This window comes from Bombina bombina, chromosome 5 (genome assembly GCF_027579735.1).
Source record: "Bombina bombina isolate aBomBom1 chromosome 5, aBomBom1.pri, whole genome shotgun sequence".
NCBI classification, from domain to species: domain Eukaryota; kingdom Metazoa; phylum Chordata; class Amphibia; order Anura; family Bombinatoridae; genus Bombina; species Bombina bombina.
In genome coordinates this window covers 346,674,571-346,696,276 of record NC_069503.1, presented here as the reverse complement: position 1 = coordinate 346,696,276, position 21,706 = coordinate 346,674,571, and the positions used below count along the sequence as shown (strand labels likewise).

Below are 21,706 nucleotides of genomic sequence, written 5' to 3'. Positions count from 1 at the left end.
AAACAAGCAGGCAGTGAAACTCGTCAACACTGATTGCTTAGGAGCTGTAAGCAGGCAGTCTGGATGGGTTCGCAGAAAGACTCTCCCTGCATCTCCAGATCCTAACTTTCGTCAATGCTCTCACTGAGAGGCTGACAAGACTACTTAAAACTCCAGTCCCATATCGAAGGGCAGATACCCTTCCTAAGGAACTACTCCGAATCTTCTGCCACTTCTCTGCCATCCTCCTGTGACGAAAGGCAAAGAATGACTGGGGGATGGGGGAAGTGGGAGAGGTATTTAAGCCTTTGGCTGGGGTGTCTTTGCCTCCTCCTGGTGGCTAGGTTCAGTATTTCCCAACAGTAAGGAATGATGCTGTGGACTCTCTTTATATTAAGAAGGAAATATACATTTTGAAGCAGTGTTCCTGTAATTACTGGAGCAGCCGAGGGGCTTTAAAATCTGTCTGGAAACGTAGAGCTGAATAAGCGCTGTAAAGTGCAAGTAAGATTCCATGAATAATGTCTTTTGTATGTCTTTTCCTTTTGAGATACAGCGCTGGAAGAATTACCCCATTGGTTTTAAAGGGACAAACCACTCTTATGGAAATATTCCACATATAGTTTTTGTAAAATCACAAAATATATTCGCTATATTGTTTCACACTGTTATTGTTGCGTTTTTCCCTGTCTACCTGTTGGTATGCAGGGACAACTTTCTCAGAGTGCATAGGCACATATTGGAGAACAGGGGCTACTTTCCTTGAGGGTTCCTAGGTGGCTATCGCCAAGCAGGACCCACTTTCCTGGGGCCCCTGGGCACCTATTGACAAGCTGGGTCTGTATTCTGGGTGTGCTTTGGTGACTATTGGTGAGCAGAGGCCACTTTAATGGGGTACCTGGCCACATCTTGTTGAGCAGGGGACAATTTCTTTGAGAGTTTCTATTAGCAAGAAGGGGCCACTTTCCTTGGGTGCGAGTGCCTATTGATCTGCAGGAGCCACTTTCCTGGGGTGCCTTGGCACCTATTAGCCAACAGGGGCCACTTTCCTGGGGTAACTATCGATTAGCAGGGTCTGCTCTCCTGGGATACCTGTGCACCTATTGGTGAGCAGAGGGCACTTTCCTCGGGTGCCTCGGCACATATTGCTTAGCAGGGGCCACTCTTCTTGAGGGTTCCTAGGTAGCTATTAGCGAGCATGTGCCACTGGGTTGCCTAGGCTCATATTGATGAGTGTGGGCAACTTTCCTAGAGTGCCTGGGAATATATTGACAAGCATGGTCCACTTTCCCTGGGTGTTTGGGCACCTACTGGTGAGCAGGGGCCACTTTCCCAGGATAACTACTAGTGAGCAGGGGCCACTTTCCTGGGGCACCTGGGCATCTATTGGCAAACAGGGTCCACTTTTCCTAGGTGCATAGTAGCAAGCAGGGGCCACTTTCCAGGAGTACGTGGGCATCTATTGGTGAGCAAGGGCCACTTTCTTGGGGTGCCTAGGCATGTATTGGTGAGCAGGGGCCATTTTCCCGGGTGCCTATTGATGAGCTGCACCACTTTCCTGGAGTGCCTGGTCACTATTTAAAAGCAAGTGTCACTTTCCCAGGGTGCCTTAGCACCAACTGATAAGCAGGAGCCACTTTCCTGGGGTACCTAGGTGCATATTTGTGAGCAGGGGCCACTTTCCTGGAGTACTTGGGTTGCTGTTGGTGAGCAGGGGCCATTGTCACTGTCTATGAGCAAGCAAGGGCACTATCCAAGAGTACCTGGGGACCTATTGGCACATGGCAAGCAGAGGCCATTTTCCCTGGGTGCCTTGGCGTATATTGGTGAGCAAGGGCCACTTTCAGGGAATGTCTGGGCAGCAATTTGTGAGCAGGGGCCACTTTCCTTGAGGGCTCCTAGATGGCTATTAGTGAGCAGGGGCCACTGTCCTAGGTGCCTATTGATGAGCTGGGGCCACTTTCCCAGGTTGCTTGGGTCTATTTCCTAGGCAAAACCTGAAAGAAACGTTCAAAAACTATTTGCCTAAATACCAGGAGGAGGCAAAGACACCCCAGCCAAAGGCTTAAATAACTCTCCCACTTCCCCCATACCCCAGTCATTCTGCCGAGGAAAAAAGAACAGCAGAAGCATAGGGTGAAAAAGGTGCCAGAAGAACAAAAATAACCGACGCCCCCCAGAAAAATACGGGTGGGGAGCTGTGGACTCTTTCCGTCTGAAGAAAAGGAAATGATCAGGTAAGCATAATTTATGTTTTTCTTCATAAACGGAAAGAGTCCACAGCTGCATTCATTAGTTTTGGGAAAACAATACCCAAGCTATAGAGGACACTGAATGCGAAAACGTGAGGGTACAAAAGGCGGCCCATTCTGAGGGCACAAGGCCTAAAACCCTTACACCATAACCCCAGCTTAGTCCGAAGCCGAGAAAAATTTGAAAAAGGAAAAAGCCCATGGACACAGATCCACAGATAGACCATAAGCCCTGCTAGAGACCGCAGGAACTAGACTTGAATAAGCCAACAGCCTCCAAGAGACACCCAACAACAAACCCCTTACTAAAGAAGGGGATCAAACAGCCGTTTTCACCAAAGAGGAGAAAAAACTGAGAAAACATCCATAAAGGTTCTATAGAACCCTAAATAGGGCATGGCAAAACCCATAAATAAGGCTCAAACGAGCCCCAAAGAATGCTGGGCGAGAAGAAACCCCGAGGGCCAAGCCAACCGAGACCCAAACGGTATCGTAGAGCAAGGAAGATAACGCCCAAGCCTAGTATGCTTAATTCCACTGGATCAAGTCCCAGAGCTTGAAAGAGAAGAAAATCTTCCACCAAACTAAGTGCATCTGCACCCCAAAAGGTAACTGAAGACAAGACCACAGAAACAGTTAAAGACAGCTCAGAATATTCAAATATTAAAAAACCATAACCTCATGCAGCAACTCAGATAGGGAAAGCCCTGATGGCACACCTGAAAAGTCAGAACACTGCATGCAGCTGTCATCCGAAGATGAATCTAGAAACTTGAATATATGCAGGCAAGTGGATGCAGATGAGGTTAAGCTCAAATCCTAACCTACAAATTGTTAGGCATCCAGCTAATCAGCAGACGCCGGCAGTCCTTCCCACAATAGTAAATGTGGAAAAGGAGTAGAGCCCCCCAAGGATGGCTCATCCAACCTCGATGATCCGAGGACGAAATTGTCAGAGCAACAGATTGTCAGAGCAACCAGACCAGCCCAAGTGACAGGCATGTCTGACAAGCAGGGGAACAAAACCCACCCCACCCCAAGCCCCCCAGAGAATGGAAGAATGGGGAAAATTATCCACCCCAACAGAGCTTGGGTGCCAACCCATTCGCTCCTACAAACAAGGCACTTCCAAAAGAACCCCCTAGGACTTGGTATAGAGAAATGCAAAAGAGATCCCAAGAAGATCCCAAGAAGATCTAGCACAACTCCCTTGACAGTCGCGATACTGAGAGTCTACTCTTCAACAGCTGTTTGAAAAGCCATAGAGCAGCAGACTGCTGCCTCTCTTAAATAAAAAGTACTTGCTCCAATAACAAGTGCTTTAACAAGAGCTTTGAGCAAGGGCTGACCACATCTGCAGAGTACAATAACTGCCACGCTAACTCAAGCATTAACAGGGAAGAGGCAGGAATGAACTCTAGTCTCTTAATCCCAGGCAGACGGAATATCCACTATGACACAGGCAGTGGAACCCAACCAGGCCCCGCTCCTCTTGCACCCAAGGTAGGACCACGATCCTCCAAAGCGAGGAGATCCTCCTGCTGAAGTAGGGAATCTACCCCCCAAGGGGGGAGGACACAGATAAGAAATGGCACCCATGCCCACAAGGACGCGAGAAGCCGTATGCTAATCAGTCGTGACTGAATGAAGATCATCCAGATCACCACTGTTGTATATAAGAGGAAAAAAACTCCCCGTAAAGGGAGCACACTCCATCCTAAGGACAATCAGCCCTCATAGAAAACTGGGTCGTCCTGAACCAGACCACAGGATCATAAATCCAAAAGGATCCGATATAAGAACCCAAGAACTTGGACCCAAAGCCATCTTGAAACAGACAACACCTCCAGGGAGCAGAAGATACCCCATCTGAAGATTCAGACCTCACAGGGGAAAACATCCGGGCTAACCCGGAGAAACGGGCACATGACTCACTCATAAATTCCCAGCCAAAAGGGAAGAGAACACCCATAGCAGGAGACCAACTCCCCACCAACAAGATGCTAGGCCATAGTCCTGTAAACTACTCTAGAGTCCAAAGGCACCAAGTACCACACTCACGCAGCCCAAGAATAAGGGAAATATTTACGAGAGCAGAGATCCCCCAAGAAAGAGTAGAAAAACACTAGTCTCCATAATGGTCTCAGATTATCCTTCCAGAGGATCACCAAGGAAGAATGCAGAGCATCCCGAATCCTGGTGGAACATCCCCTAAGCGAGAGCTAGGAAAGGAGGAGACAACAGTCTATCGTCCCTGATATGGAACGACAAACTCCCAAAAACAGAAAAGAGCCGCACAGCCCTCAACTTCTGCCAAGAAAAATACGGACAAAGTCCAAACAGTCTCGACTCTAAGGAAGAGACCACAAGAAGGAATAAGTCCTAAAAGGACAATCCCAAGAACCTTGAAAGGCAAAACCGCCAGGAACTGGCTGCACAAAGGACCTAAATCCTTCAACTCCTAACCCACAACGAGAAGGAAACACTCTAGATCCCACAGATCCCATCTGGAACCAACAGAGTATGACGTAATGGATCTCAACGGAGACACGGCCAAATAGATTGAAGGAATATGAGGAACGAAAACAATCCTCCATGCCCTAAACAAACCACGGATCAACAAATCCTCTCGGAATGCTGGCTGAAAAACAAATAGTAGTGGAAACCACTCGGCACCCTAACCGGACCAGCCAGGAATAGTAGGTGCCACGTGTCTGAAATAGGCCATAAAAACAGAAGGATTTGTACCCAAGCGGGACCACCCTGAAACCAAGGGCCCAATGCCGACAAGGCCACACAAAGTCACCCCCTAAGAGGGAGAGATAAATAGCAGACAAACAGAGGACTACAACAGGTCCTCATGAACAAACTTTCATAGAAGTAACAGTGCGATCACAAAATTGCGAGTATCGAATCCAGAGAAGAAAATTCCCAAAGGAAATATTGTAACAAACATGAGCTTTAAACCAAATAAATTCATCCTAACCGGATTAAAATAAAATATAAGGCAACCCATAGGTTATCGCCCAGGAAGAAAAACGGACACTCCCGCAGGACCAGCCCAACAGGAAACCGAGTCTTCCAAGCTCAGAACTGGAAAGATACTCAGGAAACAAGACTATAAGCAGATTACTTCATCCCCTTATGTCTATTCAAGCATGCCATTCGCATCGGAAGACTGAGGATCCACCCACCCCATTAACAGTAGGATCCTCAAATAATGCCAAAACATGCCTCAGTAGAACAGGAAGGTGCACCAGTCTATAACGAAAGGCAAAACTTACCTCCGCCGGGGCAAACGAAGACCTTGGCCCCGAAGGTTGACCCCCTGAAGCCTCAGGGACAGTCATTCCCCAAGAGGGCTGAACGGGACCAGGCGATCCCACGCCTTACGAGCCCTGGTTAACGGAACACGGACAATATCTTAAACACACTCATGGGAGATGTAAATGCGTCAGTGACAAAGATATGGCCATGTGGAATCGTGTCGTAACCTCTGGAGGAGACAAGCCACCCTCCAGAGAAGGATAAGCCGCGTTTGGGTTACCTGCATGCGTAGTAAGAGTTGGTTGTAGGGAACGCGCCTCACGGGAAGCAGAATCCCCGGAGGTGGATGGCTCATCGGGCCCCAGGTTCCCCGATCCCGAGGAATGGACCACTCTAAAACGGCATTCAGAACATAACTGATGGATATGTATCACCCGGGCTAATTCATATTTTTAGCAAGTAGTAGAATCAGAATCAGACACATCTGTCTCCACAAAATCAGAATCCTCCATAACTGGGATATTGATAAAAAATGGACCAATAATAAAAATGTAAACGGCACCTTACATCCCAATGGCTGGGGCACTCACCACCACCTATGAACCAGACACACCGAAAAAAGAATTTCTAAGTCACCACACAGTCAGAAATGCGGAAATGGACAGTCAAAATGTGACCACACCCTGTCACAAGGTGTACTGTGCAGTCCATGAAAAGCGCACCCAACCGTAAAGGCTGCGTCATTTGCAATAGGCCGTTATGTTCCGAAAAAGCCATGAGCCCAAGTATTATTACACAGAAGCAGACAGAATCACATAACAAACATGATTAACCCTCCCCCCTGTTCAATAACCCCCCTCAGGAGATATTAACCCTTGATTCCAAGATACAAAAGGAGCCTCACTGAGACCTTGTATTTAAGATATTCCCGCAAGGTTGTAACTTTTCGGTAAACTGTTGTAATTACAAGACATCCATGATGAAAGTAAAATTAAACAATCTTACCGGAATCTACGCCGTGGAACAGGAACACGGCCCTTCAAGTGTGACAGATAGTAGCGTCACTTCTGTCATGGACTTGAGAGAAGAAAGCAGGCAGCGAAACTCGGCAACACTGAATGCTTGTGGAGCTGTTAATCTGAGTCGGGATGGTTTCACAGGAAGACTCTCCCTGCATCTCCGGACTCTAACATTCATCCATGCTCTCACTGAGAGGCTGACAGGACTAATTAAAACTCCAGTCCCATTCCGGAGTACTACCCTCCATAAGAGACTTTGAAAACTTCTGACACTTCTCTGCCAACCTCCTGGGACGAAAGGCACAGAATGACTGGGGGATTGGGGAAGTGGGAGAGGTATTTGAGCCTTTGGCTGGGGTGTCTTTGCCTCCTCCTGGTGGCCAGGTTAAAGTTCAATCCTACTGGCTGATCCAATCAGCCAATAGGATTGAGCTCGCATTCTATTGGCTGAATGGAACAGCCAATAGAATGTGAGCTCAATCCTATTGGATCAGCCAATAGGATTGAACTTCAAGCCTATTGGCTGATTGCATCAGCCAATAGGATTGAACTTCAAGCCTATTGGCTGATTGCATCAGCCAATAGAATTTTTTCTACCTTAATTCCGATTGGCTGATAGAATTATATCAGCCAATCGGAATCTAAGGGACGCCATCTTGGATGACGTCACTTAAAGGTACCTTCATTCTGTTTTAGTCGTCGGATGAAGAGGATGCTCTGCGTCGGATGTTTTGAAGATGGACCCGCTCCGTGCCAGATGGATGAAGTTAGAAGATGCCGTCTGGTTGAAGACTTCTGCCCGTCTGGAGGACCACTTCTGCCCGGCTTGGATGAAGACGTCTGCCCGCCTGGAGGACCACTTCGCCCGGCTTGGATGAAGACGTCTCCCGGTAAATCGATCTTCAGGGGGTTAGTGTTAGGTTTTTCTAAGGGTGTATTGGGTGGGTTTTATTTTTTAGAATAGGGTTTGGGCGGCAAAAGAGCTAACTGCCCCTTTAAGGGCAATGCCCATCCAAATATCCTTTTTCAGGGCAATGGGGAGCTTATATTTTTTAACTAGTATTTTATTTGGGGGTTGGTTGCGTGGGTGGTGGGTTTTACTGTTGGGGGTGTTGTTTGTATTTTTTTACAGGTAAAAGAGCTGATAACTTTGGGGCAATGCCACGCAAAAGGCCCTTTTAAGGGCTATTGGTAGTTTAGTTTAGGCTATGGTTTTTTTTTTATTTTTGGGGGCTTTTTTTATTTTAATAGGGCTATTAGATTAGTTGTAATTAGTTTAAATTTATGTAATTTGTTTATTATTTTCTGTAATTTAGTGGTTTTTTTTTGTACTTTAGCTAATTTAATTTAATTTAGGTAATTGTATTTAATTTAGTTCATTTATTTAATTATAGTGTAGTGTTAGGTGTTAGTGTAACTTAACTTAGGTTTTATTTTACAGGTAAATTTGTCTTTATTTTAGCTAGGTAGTTATTAAATAGTTAATAACTATTCTAACTAGTTAAAATAAATACAAACTTGCCTGTAAAATAAAAATAAATCCTAAGCTAGCTACAATGTAACTATTAGTTATATTGTAGCTAGCTTAGGGTTTATTTTATAGGGCCAATCAGCCAATCAGATTGAGCTGATCGGAACAGCCAATAGAATGCAAGCTCAATCTGATTGGCTGATTGGATCAGCCAATCCGATTGAACTTGAATCTGATTGGTTGATTCAATCAGCCAATCAGATTTTTCCTACCTTAATTCCGATTGGCTGATAGAATACTATCAGCTAATCGGAATTCGAGGGACGCCATCTTGGATGACGTCATTTAAAGGAACCTTCATTCGGCGAGTAGGCGTCGTGGAAGAAGGATGGATCCGCATCGGCTGGAAGAAGATGGCTCCGCTCCGGATGGATGAAGATAGAAGATGCTGCTTGGATGAAGATGTCTACCGTTCCGGATGTCCTCTTCTGCCCGGATAGGATGAAGACTTCTGCCGCTCCGGATGCTCTCTTTTGGTCCATCGGTGCCCGGCTGGGTGAACACGGCTCAAGGTAGGGAGATCTTCAGGGGGGTAGTGTTAGGTTTATTTAAGGGGGGTTTGGGTTAGAGCAGGGGTATGTGGGTGGTAGGTTGTGTTTTTTTTTACAGGCAAAAGAGCTGATTTCTTTGGGGCATGCCCCGCAAAAAGCCCTTTTAAGGGCTGGTAAGGTAATAGAGCTGTTAACTTTTTTAATTTAGATTAGGGTATGGACATTTTTTTATTTTGGGGGGCTTTGTTATTTTATTAGGGGGCTTAGAGTACGTGTAATTAGCTTACAATTCTTGCAATCTTTTTTTATTTTTTGTAATTTAGTGGGGGTTTTTTTTTATTTAGTTTAGTTTATTTAATTGTAGGTAATTGTAGTTAATTGATTTAATTTATTTATTGATAGTGTAGGGTTAGGTTTAATTGTTAGGGTTAGACTTAGCTTTAGGGGTTAATACATTTATTAGAGTAGCGGCGAGGTCCGGTCGGCAGATTAGGGGTTAATAAGTGTAGTTAGGTAGCGGCAACGTTGGGGGAGGGGGGCAGATTAGGGGTTAATAAATATTATGTAGGTGTCGGCGATGTTAGGGGCAGCAGATTAGGGGTTCATAGGGATAATGTAGGTGGCGGCGGTGTGCGGTCCGCAGATTAGGGGTTAAAAATATTTATTATAGTGGTGGCGATGTGGGGGGACCTCAGTTTAGGGGTACATAGGTAGTTTATGGGTGTTAGTGTACTTTAGAGCACAGTAGTTAAGAGCTTTATAAACCGGCGTTAGCCAAGAAAGCTCTTAACTACTGACTTTTTTCTGCGGCTGGAGTCTTGTCGGTAGAGGGTCTACTGCTTACTTCAGCCAAGACTCTAAATACCAGCGTTAGGAAGATCCCATTGAAAAGATAGGATACGCAATTGGCGTAAGGGGATCTGCGGTATGGAAAAGTCGCGGCTGGAAAGTGAGCGTTAGACCCTTTCCTGGCTGCCGCAGAACTCTAAATCTAGGCGATACATTTTATTTCCCCATAGAAATCAACAGGGCCGCCATCAGGGGGTGACAGGGGTGACTGCTGTCAGGGGCCCAATGGGCCAGGGGGGCCCCATGAGGCAAGAACTAAAAAAAAAATTTTTAAACATAAATTTTAAATTTTGGCAGCCACCAGTTGGTACTACAGCAGAGTGCTAATTGAGCATGGGAAATGTTATTACAAGGAGTAAAGTATTAGCATTTGAGAGGATTTCTGAGTGTGCACTAAATCACTATGCACAGTGTCAGACAGACTTGGCACTTTGTTTGTACAGTGTGTGCCTGAGTCCGACGGCAGATCACTTTCATTTGCAGAGACTTACTTAACAAATGTTTTTTATTTCTTTGTGCAATTTCAGATTGTAACTTCAATGTGGTAGTAGTTGTATGGTGGGGCCAGGGGTCCATAAAAACAGATTTTCTTTTAGCAGCAGTGTATTTAGGATTATTTGACAATGCTGTAAAAATGTTATATTTAAAACCATGCAGAAATGTTTCCTCCTCAATACACAAATGGTAGGTGCCCTTTTGGCAGATATGTGTATGTATATATATATATATATATATATATATATATATTACATTCCAGTTTACTGCCCCTTAATGCAAGGACTTTCCAGATGCAAGGAGGCATTTTATCATTTATATTTTTACATCTGCATAAAATGATATACTCTCAGTCTAAGATTGCTCAGTGTTTGAAATGAGACAGGTTAACTTAATACTGGTCAGTTTACACTACAGATGACTTAATTTTGAAATACATACCAACAACCCTAAATCCTGCATTTAACCAGATCTAATGGTATGAGTACCACAGCTTATGGTTCCACCAAGACCATATAGAGTACAGCATTTTAAAAATCCATAAGTACAGCTGACAGATGGGAACATTTATACACTATATTTGAAATGGTGCTCTTGTTTGGGGAAAATGGGGAAAAAACAAACAAACATATGTCAACCTTTTAAAAGTACTTTTCTTCATCTAGCAATCTACCCAGATCATTAATGTACAATTTTGAATTCACAGAATTATTTTTGTTTGCACATTTACAAATATGATTCTTTAAAAAGTGATCTCTTAATTGCTGCAATTTTTTTATCATGCATGTCACACACTGTTGATTTAGGGGATGCAAGGTGCATAAATCTTTCCTCCTGTGAGTGTTTCTGTGGGTGTCTGTGTTAATGTCTTTGTGCTTTGGTTTGTGTCTCTATGAGTGTGTATGTATTTTTTTTCTGTGGGTCTCTCTGTGAGGGTGGGTGTGTATGTCTTTGTGCATTTTCTGTGGATGTCTGTGAGGGTGTGTGCATATGTCTTTGAGATTTTTCTATGGGTGTCTCTGTGAGGGTGTGTGTATGTTTGTCTTTGTGTATTTTCTCTGTATTTTCTCTGGATGCCTGTGTTTTCTGTGGATGTCTCTGTGAGGGTGTGTGTATTCTGTGGGTGTCTCTGTGAGGGTGTGTGTATGTCTTTGTGTGTTTTCTGTGGAATTCTCAGTGAGGGTGTTTGTATGTATGTCTTTGTGTGTTTGTCTTTGTGTGTTTTCTGTGGGTGTCTGTGTGTGTGTGTGTGTATGTCTTTGTGTGTTTTCTGAGGCTGTCTATGTTGGTGTTTCCTTGGGTGTATGTGCAAGCTTGTGTGTGTGTCCATTGTCTGTTCCTTTTTAGGACATTTTGACCTTACTACTGATTATTCACATCTTTCTACAGACTTTGAGCTAACAAGACCTTTCCGGAAGTCACTAATTCACCATTTAACCTTTAAATTATTGTTTAGGCAGTTCAGGGCCCTTCCTTTCAGCTACTGCATGCTGTTGTCATCATTTAGTTGGCATCTTCCTTTACAAAAAGATAATCAGAACTCCATATTTTGTTTTCTAAATCTCCTTTTTTTTACAAAATTGTAGTTTACCTCATTACTTGTCAGGTCAATGTAAACAAGTGCTGAGTGTCTGTTTGGGTGTCTGTGTCTGAGTGTGTTTCTTTGCGTGTCTGCTAGAGTGTCTATATGTAAATCCTTATGTGTGAGTGTGTGTGTGTGTCAGTCTATGAGTGTGTCTGTGTTTGTGTATGTTACTACCTTTACAACATTTCCAAGCATATACGTTTTAGTCACTTGGTAAAAAATTGCACATGTCAAAGGAGGGGGGGGGGGCCCTGATCAATGGTTAAGTCAGGAGCCCCAAAATTTCTAGTGGCGGCCCTGGGAATCAATGGGGCTGAGTTACTGAGCTTTACGCTGCTTTTTTGCAGGTGTTAGACTTTTTTTTAGCCGGCTCTCCCCGTTGATTCCTATGGGGAAATCGTGCACGAGCACGTTACACCAGCTCACCGCTGACTTAAGCAGCGCTGGTATTTGGAGTGCGGTAAGGAGCAAAATTTTGCTCAACGCTCACTTCTTGCCTTTTAACGACGTGATTCTGAAAACTTGTAATACCAGCGCTGCAGGGAAGTGAGCAGTGAGAGAAAACGGCTCGTTAGCACCGCACAGCCTCTAACGCAAAACTTGTAATCTAGGTGATGGTCTTTTAATGGGTTTGTAAAAGTGTAACATCATAATAAAAGAAGAAAATTTATTTTTTTGTGAAGTGACAGGAACTAGTTTAGAGTGTTTTCAGAAAAAAAAAATTGGTTAAATAAGTGAATGGAAAAAAATTCTCACCAACTTCTGATCCCCCCGATGTGTATATTTTCCCTTCAGCAGCACAGGCAGCAAGGCTGTCACGTGGTGTAGGTGGTCCCAGCTTGGAGTACCATGAGTCCTTAACAACATTGTAGCAATCCATCCTTTTTATTGGAAACAGTTGAGAACCTCCCAAAATATAAACCACATTGTCCCAAAATACACAAGCTGCATCTCTACGCTTCTCAAAAGGACATCGAATATCTGTCCAGTTGTAATCCTGTGACAAAAAAATATGTATTCAGGCTAAAGTAATTGATGAAAAACAAAATATAAATGCCTCATCATGAAGCTATACATATAATGTATATGAGAACCAATTTCTATATTGTATATATAGGGGCCCATTTATCAAAGGGCTTGCGGACCTGATCCGACACTGCGGATCAGGTCCGCAAGACCTCGCTAAATGCGGAGAGCAATACGCTCTCCGCATTTAACATTGCACCAGCAGCTCACAAGAGCTGCTGGTTCAACGCCGCCCCCTGCTGACTCGCGGCCAATCGGCCGCCAGCAGGGAGCTGTCAATCAACCCGATCGTATTCGATCGGGTTGATTTCCGGCGATTCCTGTCTGCCTGCTCAGAGCAGGCGGACAGGGTTATGAAGCAGCGGTCTTTAGACCGCTGCTTCATAACTTGTGTTTCTGGCGAGTCTGAAGACTCGCCAGAAACACGGCCCTTCAAGCTCCGTACGGAGCTTGATAAATGGGCCTGATAGACTCTACAATGAAAATCCCCACTAATGGTATTATAGATTTTTCAATCAACAAAGTTTTATTCAGATGGCACAAGAGACTAGATAATATACCACAATATTCATTAAATAGTTAATGCAGAAATTTCACTTACTTTTGGATTGAAATATCTACAGGATTGAGGCTGTGAGCCCCCAAACAAAGCAATACGATAATCATGTTTTTTTCTCCGTGGTCTGGTGCCGTCTACAAGCTCCTCTCTATCTTCTGGAGAAAGCAGATGGTACCGCATCCCACCTATAAAACAAATGGGACAGAGATATTGCAAGGGAAAATAAAAACGATTGAGTGCACAGTGTACATTAGGATTGATATCAGACATTTCTAAACCATTTTTAATTTTTTTCTGTAAGTTTACATTATTTCCTGCATTGGTAAAGTAAATTCCCCTTTAATAACCATTACCAGTATTTTGCTTTATACTCAATTTATTCAAATTCAAAGTGATAGCATGTGATCAAAATAGGTGGGAAAGCTGAGACGTACTTATGAAGAGACTAATTACTTGCTCTCCCAAATCCCTCCTCCTCTGCTCTCTCAGATGTAAAGTCATAACTACTAATTCTTTCTTCTATACAGGTGTCTTTCCCACCTCCCCCATCTCTCTCTATCTCTCTGTATATATATATATATATATATATATATATATATATATATATATATATACAGTATATATGATTATGAGATAATAGCATTTAATAATCTTTTTTTTTCTAGCATAAGATGGTGATTGTCCATGAGCCATCACATTTGATATCCTATACCCAAGCATCAGTGACATATATGGGTTTGTGCTGCATAAGGCACTCAAAAATTTGATTTAGCCCCTCCAGCCCACCTACCCCAGGTTTTAGGGCTTTTAATATAAATAAAAAGAAATTATGCTTACCTGAATTTTATTTTCTTCTGAAGGGAAGAATCCACAGCTGCATTCATTACTTTTGGGAATTCAGAACCTGGCCACCAGAAGGAGGCAAAGACACCCCAGCCAAAGGCTTAAATACCTCCCCCACTTCCCTCATTCCCAGTCATTCTGCCAAGGGAACAAGGAACAGTAGGAGAAATATCAGGGTGAAAAAGATGCCAGAAGAACAAACAATTTACAGCCACCTCATAGAGATAAAAACATGGATGTGAGCTGTGAACTCTTCCCTTCAGAAGAAAAAGAAATAATCAGGTAAGCATAATTTATGTTTTTCTTCTTAAAAAGGAAGAGTCCACAGCTGCATTCATTACTTTTGGGAAAACAATACCCAAGCTAGAGGACACTGAATGCAATAACGGGTGGGTACAACAAGTTGGCCCCCTTTCAAAAGGGCGAACAAGTCAGCAACTAGAAGAACCTTTTGTGAAAACCAAACGGTTAATCACCCGGCACATCAGACCAAAAAGGTCACACACATCTCCCAACTTTCATTTAAAGGAAATAACTGTTCTCAGCAGAATCATAGCCCAGGCGAGTAGCCCGAATCGACCACCCTTACTTAGAGTGATACTCACAACCCTCTGTCCGGAGAAGTTGCATATAAACCACAGGCCTCACACATCAGAAGGATCCGAGGCCGGAGTCCATAGAATAGATCTAGAGGTATCCTCAGCACCACAAAGGTGACATGAACCCTGGTAACAGCTGAAAAAAGCACCCGACCAGTACCAGCCTGGTATAAGAGCACTCTGGAACTGTTCAAGGTCCAAGAAAATTTGTCTCAAAGGATCAATAAATGAACTAGAAATGAAAATTTGAATCTTCAACAAGTGCGCAACTCCTGAGAGAGAGCCCACGCGACCACGAGCCGCAAATATCGGTTCCAGAGAAGAACGTTCATAAAACGAAATCTAACAGACCTGAGCTCAAGGAAAAACAAATTAAACACATCCATCCGGATCAAAAATAAAATGAAAGACAGCACCCATCGGGTGAACGCCCAAGGTGAATGAGAACTACAACAGGATCAGCCGAGTAGAGGTCCCATTCACCCAAGCTCAAAAAAGGAACCGAAAAACATTATATATATATATATATATATATATATATATATATACACACACACACATATAATACAGGATGCCCTAGGTTTACGCCGGTTCAATTTGCGCCGTTTCAGAATAACAACCTTTTTTTTCAGTCATGTGACTGCTATTGAAAAGCTTTTGGAAAGCAATGCACTAATTAAAATAGCCAGTAGGTGGAGCTGTCCGCTTGTTTTGCAGCAAAGTTATGCAACTTAACAGCTTTAAATTGATCTGTGTACACAGATCAGACCAGATCTATCGAGCAAAATTTAGCAGGCACTTCCCTATTATCTTCCTGTCCAGCAGCTTGAGGTGAGGGTGCCTAACTGCTTATTAATCAATGCAGATTGAAATGCATAGAATAGGTGCAGACCCAATATTATCTAACATGCTAACAATGCAGAGAACTGACTGCAGAAAAATGCAAGTAAAAAAACGTTTTTGTTCATTAAACTTAGTTTGATGATGATGCAGTCTGTTGTGTGATTATTTTATTAGGTGCTGTTAGCAAATGTTTTTGTTCATTAAACTTAGTTTGATGATGATACAATCTATATTTTTAGGTTTATAATGCTGTTTAGCATTTAAAGTCTTCATTTCAAAGCTTTAAAAATAATGTATTAGGTGTTACTTATGACAACTTTGAGAGGGGCCTGGAACCTAACTCCCTCACTTCCCATTGACTTACATTATAAACTGGGTTTCAATTTACAACGGTTTCAAATTTACAACCATTTCTCCTGGAACCTAACCCCCGGCGATGATGAGGAGATTGGCTACATTCCCTAACGTCATATCCATTTTGCCATCCAACTTCTAAGGCCTCGGATCCCTCTGCCCAATAGGACTGGGATCCTCTAACATTGCCAAAACATGTCTTAAAAGAACCCTAAGGCGAGCCAGCCTATAATGGAAGGCAAAAACATCCCTTGCCAAATCTGCTGGAGACCTCGGCTCCAAGATTGGGGCCTCTGAAGCCTTTAGGGGCCAACGTTTCCCCGGAAGGCCGAACTGAATCAGGCGATCCCACGCTTGATGGGCCTAGGTTACCGGAGCATGGACAGTATCGGAGAAATACTTCACTTAGGAGATATAAATGAGACAGTACCATAGATATGGCCACGCGGAACCGTGCCGTAAACTCCGGCAGAAACAAGCCACTCTCTGGAGGAGTGAAGGCCATAGAGATACCTGAGTGCATAGCTGGGAAAGGGTCTTGGGCACGCACCTCACGGGTCATAGAAACCTTGGAGGCGGATAGCTCAACGCACTCTAAGCTCCCAGACTCAGGAGAAGAGATTACTCTAGAACAGCACCTGGAACATAACTGATGGACATTAATTACCCGGGCCATTTCATATTCATCACAAGAAACATCCTCCCTATCGGAGGCATCTGTGTCGCGCATATCAGAATCCTCCATAATCTTGGTATTACAAAAAGATAAAACTAACTGGCACCCTACAACACCCCCAATGGCTGGGGCATTCACCACCTCCTGAGAACCAGACAACCCACAAGCTAGACTCTCTCGGTCGCACACAGCCAGCATACGGAAGTGAAAAACAACGTAACCGCACCCATCACGAGGTGCACCGTGCCAGACACAAAAGGGCGTGTAATCTGGAAAGATTACGTCAGTAAAAGAAGGCCGTTATGTTCCGTAAAAACCGTGAGTCTAAGTAAAGCTACACATTTGCAGATAGAACCGTATAACAAACATGATTAAAAGTCCCCCCTGTTCAATAACCCCCTTAGGAGATATTAACCCATGATTCCTTATTAAGATAAAAGTAGTCCCACTTGGACCCTACCTTGTTTCGTTAACATTACATTCATATATCGAAATATAATGAAACAATCTTACCGGAATCTACGCCGTGGAACAGGAACACAGCCTTTCAAGTGTGACAGATAGTAGCCACGCTTCTGACATGGACTTGAGTGAAGAAAGGTAGGCAGCGAAACTTGTCAACGCCGATTACCAAAGGAGCTGTTAATATGAGTCGGGATGGATTTGCAGGAAAACTCTCCCTGCATCTCTGGACCCAGTCCCATTGCGAAGAGTACTACCCTCCATAAGACTCAAACTTCTGAACACTTCTCTGCCAACCTCCTGTGACGAGATGAGGCAAAGAATAACTGGGGGATGAGGGAAGTGGGGGAGGTATTTAAGCCTTTGGCTGGGGTGTCCTTGCCTCCTCCTGGTGGCCAGGTTCTGAATTCCAAAAAGAAATAAATGCAGCTGTTGACTCTTCCCTTTTAAGAAAAAAAATATATAAGATAAGTGCTCAATCTGTGCTTTTCACAGAAGATACATTTTCTACAGTATATCAGTTGAACCCCCATCCAAAAAGACAGTCCAATCCCAAAAAACTCAACAATTTTCTTCTGAACAAAGAATTTGTACAGCTAACCTCAGACGGGGTCCCATGACCAGAACCAGAGTGATTACTCCAATAGCTTACAGGCCTTTTACACAAACTAAGAAGGCTTTGGTATTTGAGGGATCTCAAGGCACATGAGGCAGGAGAAAATCTCAAGGAGTTCTTTTTCGAAAGCTTATTCAGTACCCTTGGGAATAGATGTTTAACACACAAGAATCATGAACCGACTTCTACAAGGCCTCTTTAAAAAAGTTCAATCTGCCCCCTACAATGATGTCGTCTAGCTTGGGTGCCACACCTTCTTGCAAACTTTGAGGCGGGAGCCGGCTTCATGGATTATTTAGAGAAGTTTGTCCAGTAGAGTAGATGTGGGGGAAGTCTTTTGGCTCTTCGACTGACGAAAGGAGAGAAAACATCCAGCAGACTTAACCCTGCCTTTAGATTTTTTATATTGTGGCAGAAAAGCTCCATGACCTCTAGAGACCGTTGCAATAATTGCATCTAGGTCTAGTCCAAACAAAATGTTCCTTTGAAAGGGAAGATATGAGTCAGTTTTTTAGAAAACATTACTCAGTGCAAACCATGACTTAAGTCATAAGACTTGTCTAGCCAAAACAGCATTTTCATTATTGCGAGTCATCTCTACAGCCGCCTCAGTGTGTGCAAATACTGTTAAAAGGAGATATTACAGCACTATGAATCAACCACCACCACATACCAATCACACTAGTAATATTAACAGAAACAGACATCACTGAGATGACCAGAACACCAAGGGTTTTCTTCAATACATTTAATCAGCATAGGGATCACACCATAAATTTACACAGAAATTCTATCATCACAACTCCTTATTACATACTATTCACTACCTAAATAAACATTTACCAAGAATCATAATTCAGTTTTAGCAACCAACACACACAGATATTAATAAAGTGACCAGGACACAAAGGGTTAACATGAATATACATTCACTCTGATTTATTCACACACACATTCCCACTCCCTCTATCATTATGCCCACTTCCCAATTTTCATCAAATTATGAACCCCTTGCATCATACTTCATTCAACATTAAAATGTCTTCACTTATATTATCCACATAATTATTGGCTATTTATATGCCAAAATTCCTAAAACTACTTTTAAACAGCTACTACAACCAATCTAATATATTGTATGATTATTGCAACAATAATGTTACTAGAATAACTATTTTTGTCAGGTTCACGAATATCACATATATATCATTCAGGTTTTTTGTGTGTTTTTTTTCTGGTCACATGACATCTTTAGAACCAATAGGATTCCTTAAAAAACGAGTTGAAACTTTCATATAAGTTGTATGATTATTGCAACAATGGTGTTGCTAGTGTAGATATGTTTCTCTGGTTCACTGATGACTAAAATATCACATAGATATCACTCAGTTTTTATTGAAAACGAAATGGTAAAAAAACAAGTCAATCTGCATAATTCATAACAATTGAATGTATTGCATGCAGCTCAACCTATCAGAAACCAGCAGATATATGAATAGACACTAATAGAAAATCAAAGAGTATTTCAGATTGGCACACGACTACCAACCAATCACTATTCATTTGCAGTCCGGTCATGTGACCTGTTTAAAACCAATAGGATTTCTTAAACAATTAGTTGAATCTTTCATATTAGTTACAGGGCAAATACAAACTTGTATATTTCAGATATTTTAAATAAGATGCATGCACTTAATCAAGATAAAATAATACTATATATTTTATTTTCAACTTTTAATAATGCCTTGTATTAGCAATTGATTATGTATAAACAATGTGTACAAACATCCTCATGGCGACCACATGATGATGTGTATATAAGGCGCCATAATTTTACTGTTTTTATATTCCTGAGGAAACAGCTTGAAGCTGAGAAACGAGTTGCATATTTTAATCTGTTTTTATTGTTATACTTTGTATTTTATTATTGAATTTATTCTAGTAGTATCTACCTTGTACTACTTTAGTTTCAACATTGCTATTGGAAACATTGGAGCCTAGGAACTACAGCATACCAACCTGGGAGACCAAACAAGTCTATTAAGCTGGTGACTACAATACCCAGCCTGCATTTACAGCACTAACTGACAGTGCTTTCTCACATGTGAGTACCACATTTATACCTTACATTATTTTGGTATTGAGAAGTTTATCTGCACCACTGGGTGGTTTCTTTGTTTGTTTTTTTTTATTTACAAAGATCACAATCATCATCAATACTCTTGTGTTCACACTCTTGGAGGAGTTTTCCTTCCACAGTCAGCTGGAGACTGAGAACCCAGCTTGCTTTGTTTGCACTGGCAAATAGTGCAATACTTTTGTGAGTATTTACACTGTCATCAGATTTTCTGCATATCTTTGATTTCTACACCTTGAGGCGCTCTTTTTTGTTTTCCCTATTGACTACAGAGAAGTCTACCCCAATGTGCTCAGATAATTTCATTTAAATTGCTATAAAGACACACTGTCTAATGGGGCTACATGAAATTTCTCCTTTAGCACTGTGGTTTTCGATTGGGTTTCAGTCCAACTAAGCCAGGAATCTTAGTGTCGCTCACTTAGCATGTTACAGAGAAATTAATAATTTCCACAGCTGCCACCTCCACACCAATGGATGTCCTATGCTATACCTAGAAGAGGTAGAAAACAAAAATGTATGCTTACTTGATAAATTCCTTTCTTTCAGGGTAGTGAAAGTCCACAAGTCTTAACATGTGGAATTGAATTTCCGCCACTAGGAGGAGGCAAAAAAAACCCATCAACAAAAGCTTTCAAGTCCTCCCACCTCCCTGTACTACTCAGTTTAACATATAGCAAAACAGAGGAAAGAAAGAGACAGGTAGGAAAGACAAAGCAGGGGATGAAAAGAGGTGCAAAAGAAAGTTCTGCCAAAAATTGAAATGTAAAAACGGGTGGGGTCTTGTAGACTATCATCATACTGAAAGAAAGGAATTGATCAGGTAAGCTTACATTTATTTTCTTTCATAAGGTGGTGAGAGTTCACGAGCCTTAACATGTGTGATCTAATACTCAAGCTGTGGAGTCCACAAAAGAAAAGGGTGTGACAAAAAACATAAGTTATGTAAGAACTTACCTGATAAATTAATTTCTTTCATATTGGCAAGAGTCCATGAGCTAGTGACGTATGGGATATACAATCCTACCAGGAGGGGCAAAGTTTCCCAAACCTCAAATGAGCTAGTGACGTATAGAATATCAATACCCAAGATGTGGAACTCCACGCAAGAGTCACTAGAGAGGGATGGATAAAATTAAACAACAGCCTTTTTCCGCTGAAAAAATAATCCACAACCCAAAATATAAGTTTATTCTTTAAAAGACAAGAAAAACTTAAAACATTAGCAGAAGAATCAAACTGAAACAGCTGCCTGAAGATCTTTTCTACCAAAAACTTCTTCTGAAGAAGCAAATACATCAAAACGGTAGAATTTAGTAAATGTATGAAAAGAAGACCAAGTTGTCGCTTTGCAAATTTGTTCAACTGAAGCTTCATTCTTAAAAGCCCACAAAGTGGAAACTGATCTAGTAGAATGAGCTGTAATTTTCTTAGGCAGGGCCTGACCCGACTCCAAATAAGCCTGGAGAATCAAAAGCTTTAACCAAGAAGCCAAGGAAATAGCAGAAGCCTTCTGCCCTTTCCTAGGACCAGAAAATATAACAAATAGACTAGAAGTCTTCCTGAAATCTTTAATAGCTTCAATATAATATTTCAAAGTTCTCACCACATCCAAAGAATGTAAGGATCTTTCCAAAGTATTCTTAGGATTAGGACACAAGGGACAACAATTTCTCTTCTAATGTTGTTAATTCACAACCTTAGGAAAAAATTTAAATGAAGTCTGCAAATCCGCATTATCCTGATGAAAAATCGGAAAAGGAGATTCACGAGAAAGAGCAGATAACTCAGAAACTCTTCTAGCAGAAGAGATGGCCAAAAGGAACAACACTTTCCAAGAAAGTAGATAAATGTCCAAAGAATGCATAGGCTCAATAAGGAGGAGCCTGTAAAGCCCCCAAACCAAATTAAGACTCCAAGGAGGAGAGATTGATTTAATGACAGGCTTAATACGAACTAAAGCCTGTACAACAGTGAATATCACAAAGTCTAGCAATCTTTCTGTGAAAAAAACAGAAAGAGCAGAGATTTCACTATTCAAGGAACTTGCAGACAAAACCTTATCCAAACCATCTGAAGAAACTGTAAAATTCTTGCAACTCTAAAAGAATGCCAAGAGAATC

At 42.2% G+C, this 21,706-nt stretch overlaps 1 protein-coding gene across 2 annotated transcripts in view; it reads right to left on the bottom strand.

The window, feature by feature from the left end:
• The window catches only part of KLHL7 (kelch like family member 7), a 610,555-nt gene that overhangs the window by 170,199 nt on the left and 418,650 nt on the right, over window positions 1-21,706 (bottom strand). For both annotated transcript variants that reach the window (XM_053714142.1, XM_053714143.1), the window contains 2 exons: window positions 13,096-13,238; window positions 12,225-12,465 (listed from right to left, as the gene is read on the bottom strand). In XM_053714142.1, coding sequence (XP_053570117.1) covers window positions 12,225-12,465; window positions 13,096-13,238 — 384 coding nt within the window. The remainder of the gene's footprint in view (window positions 1-12,224; window positions 12,466-13,095; window positions 13,239-21,706) is intronic.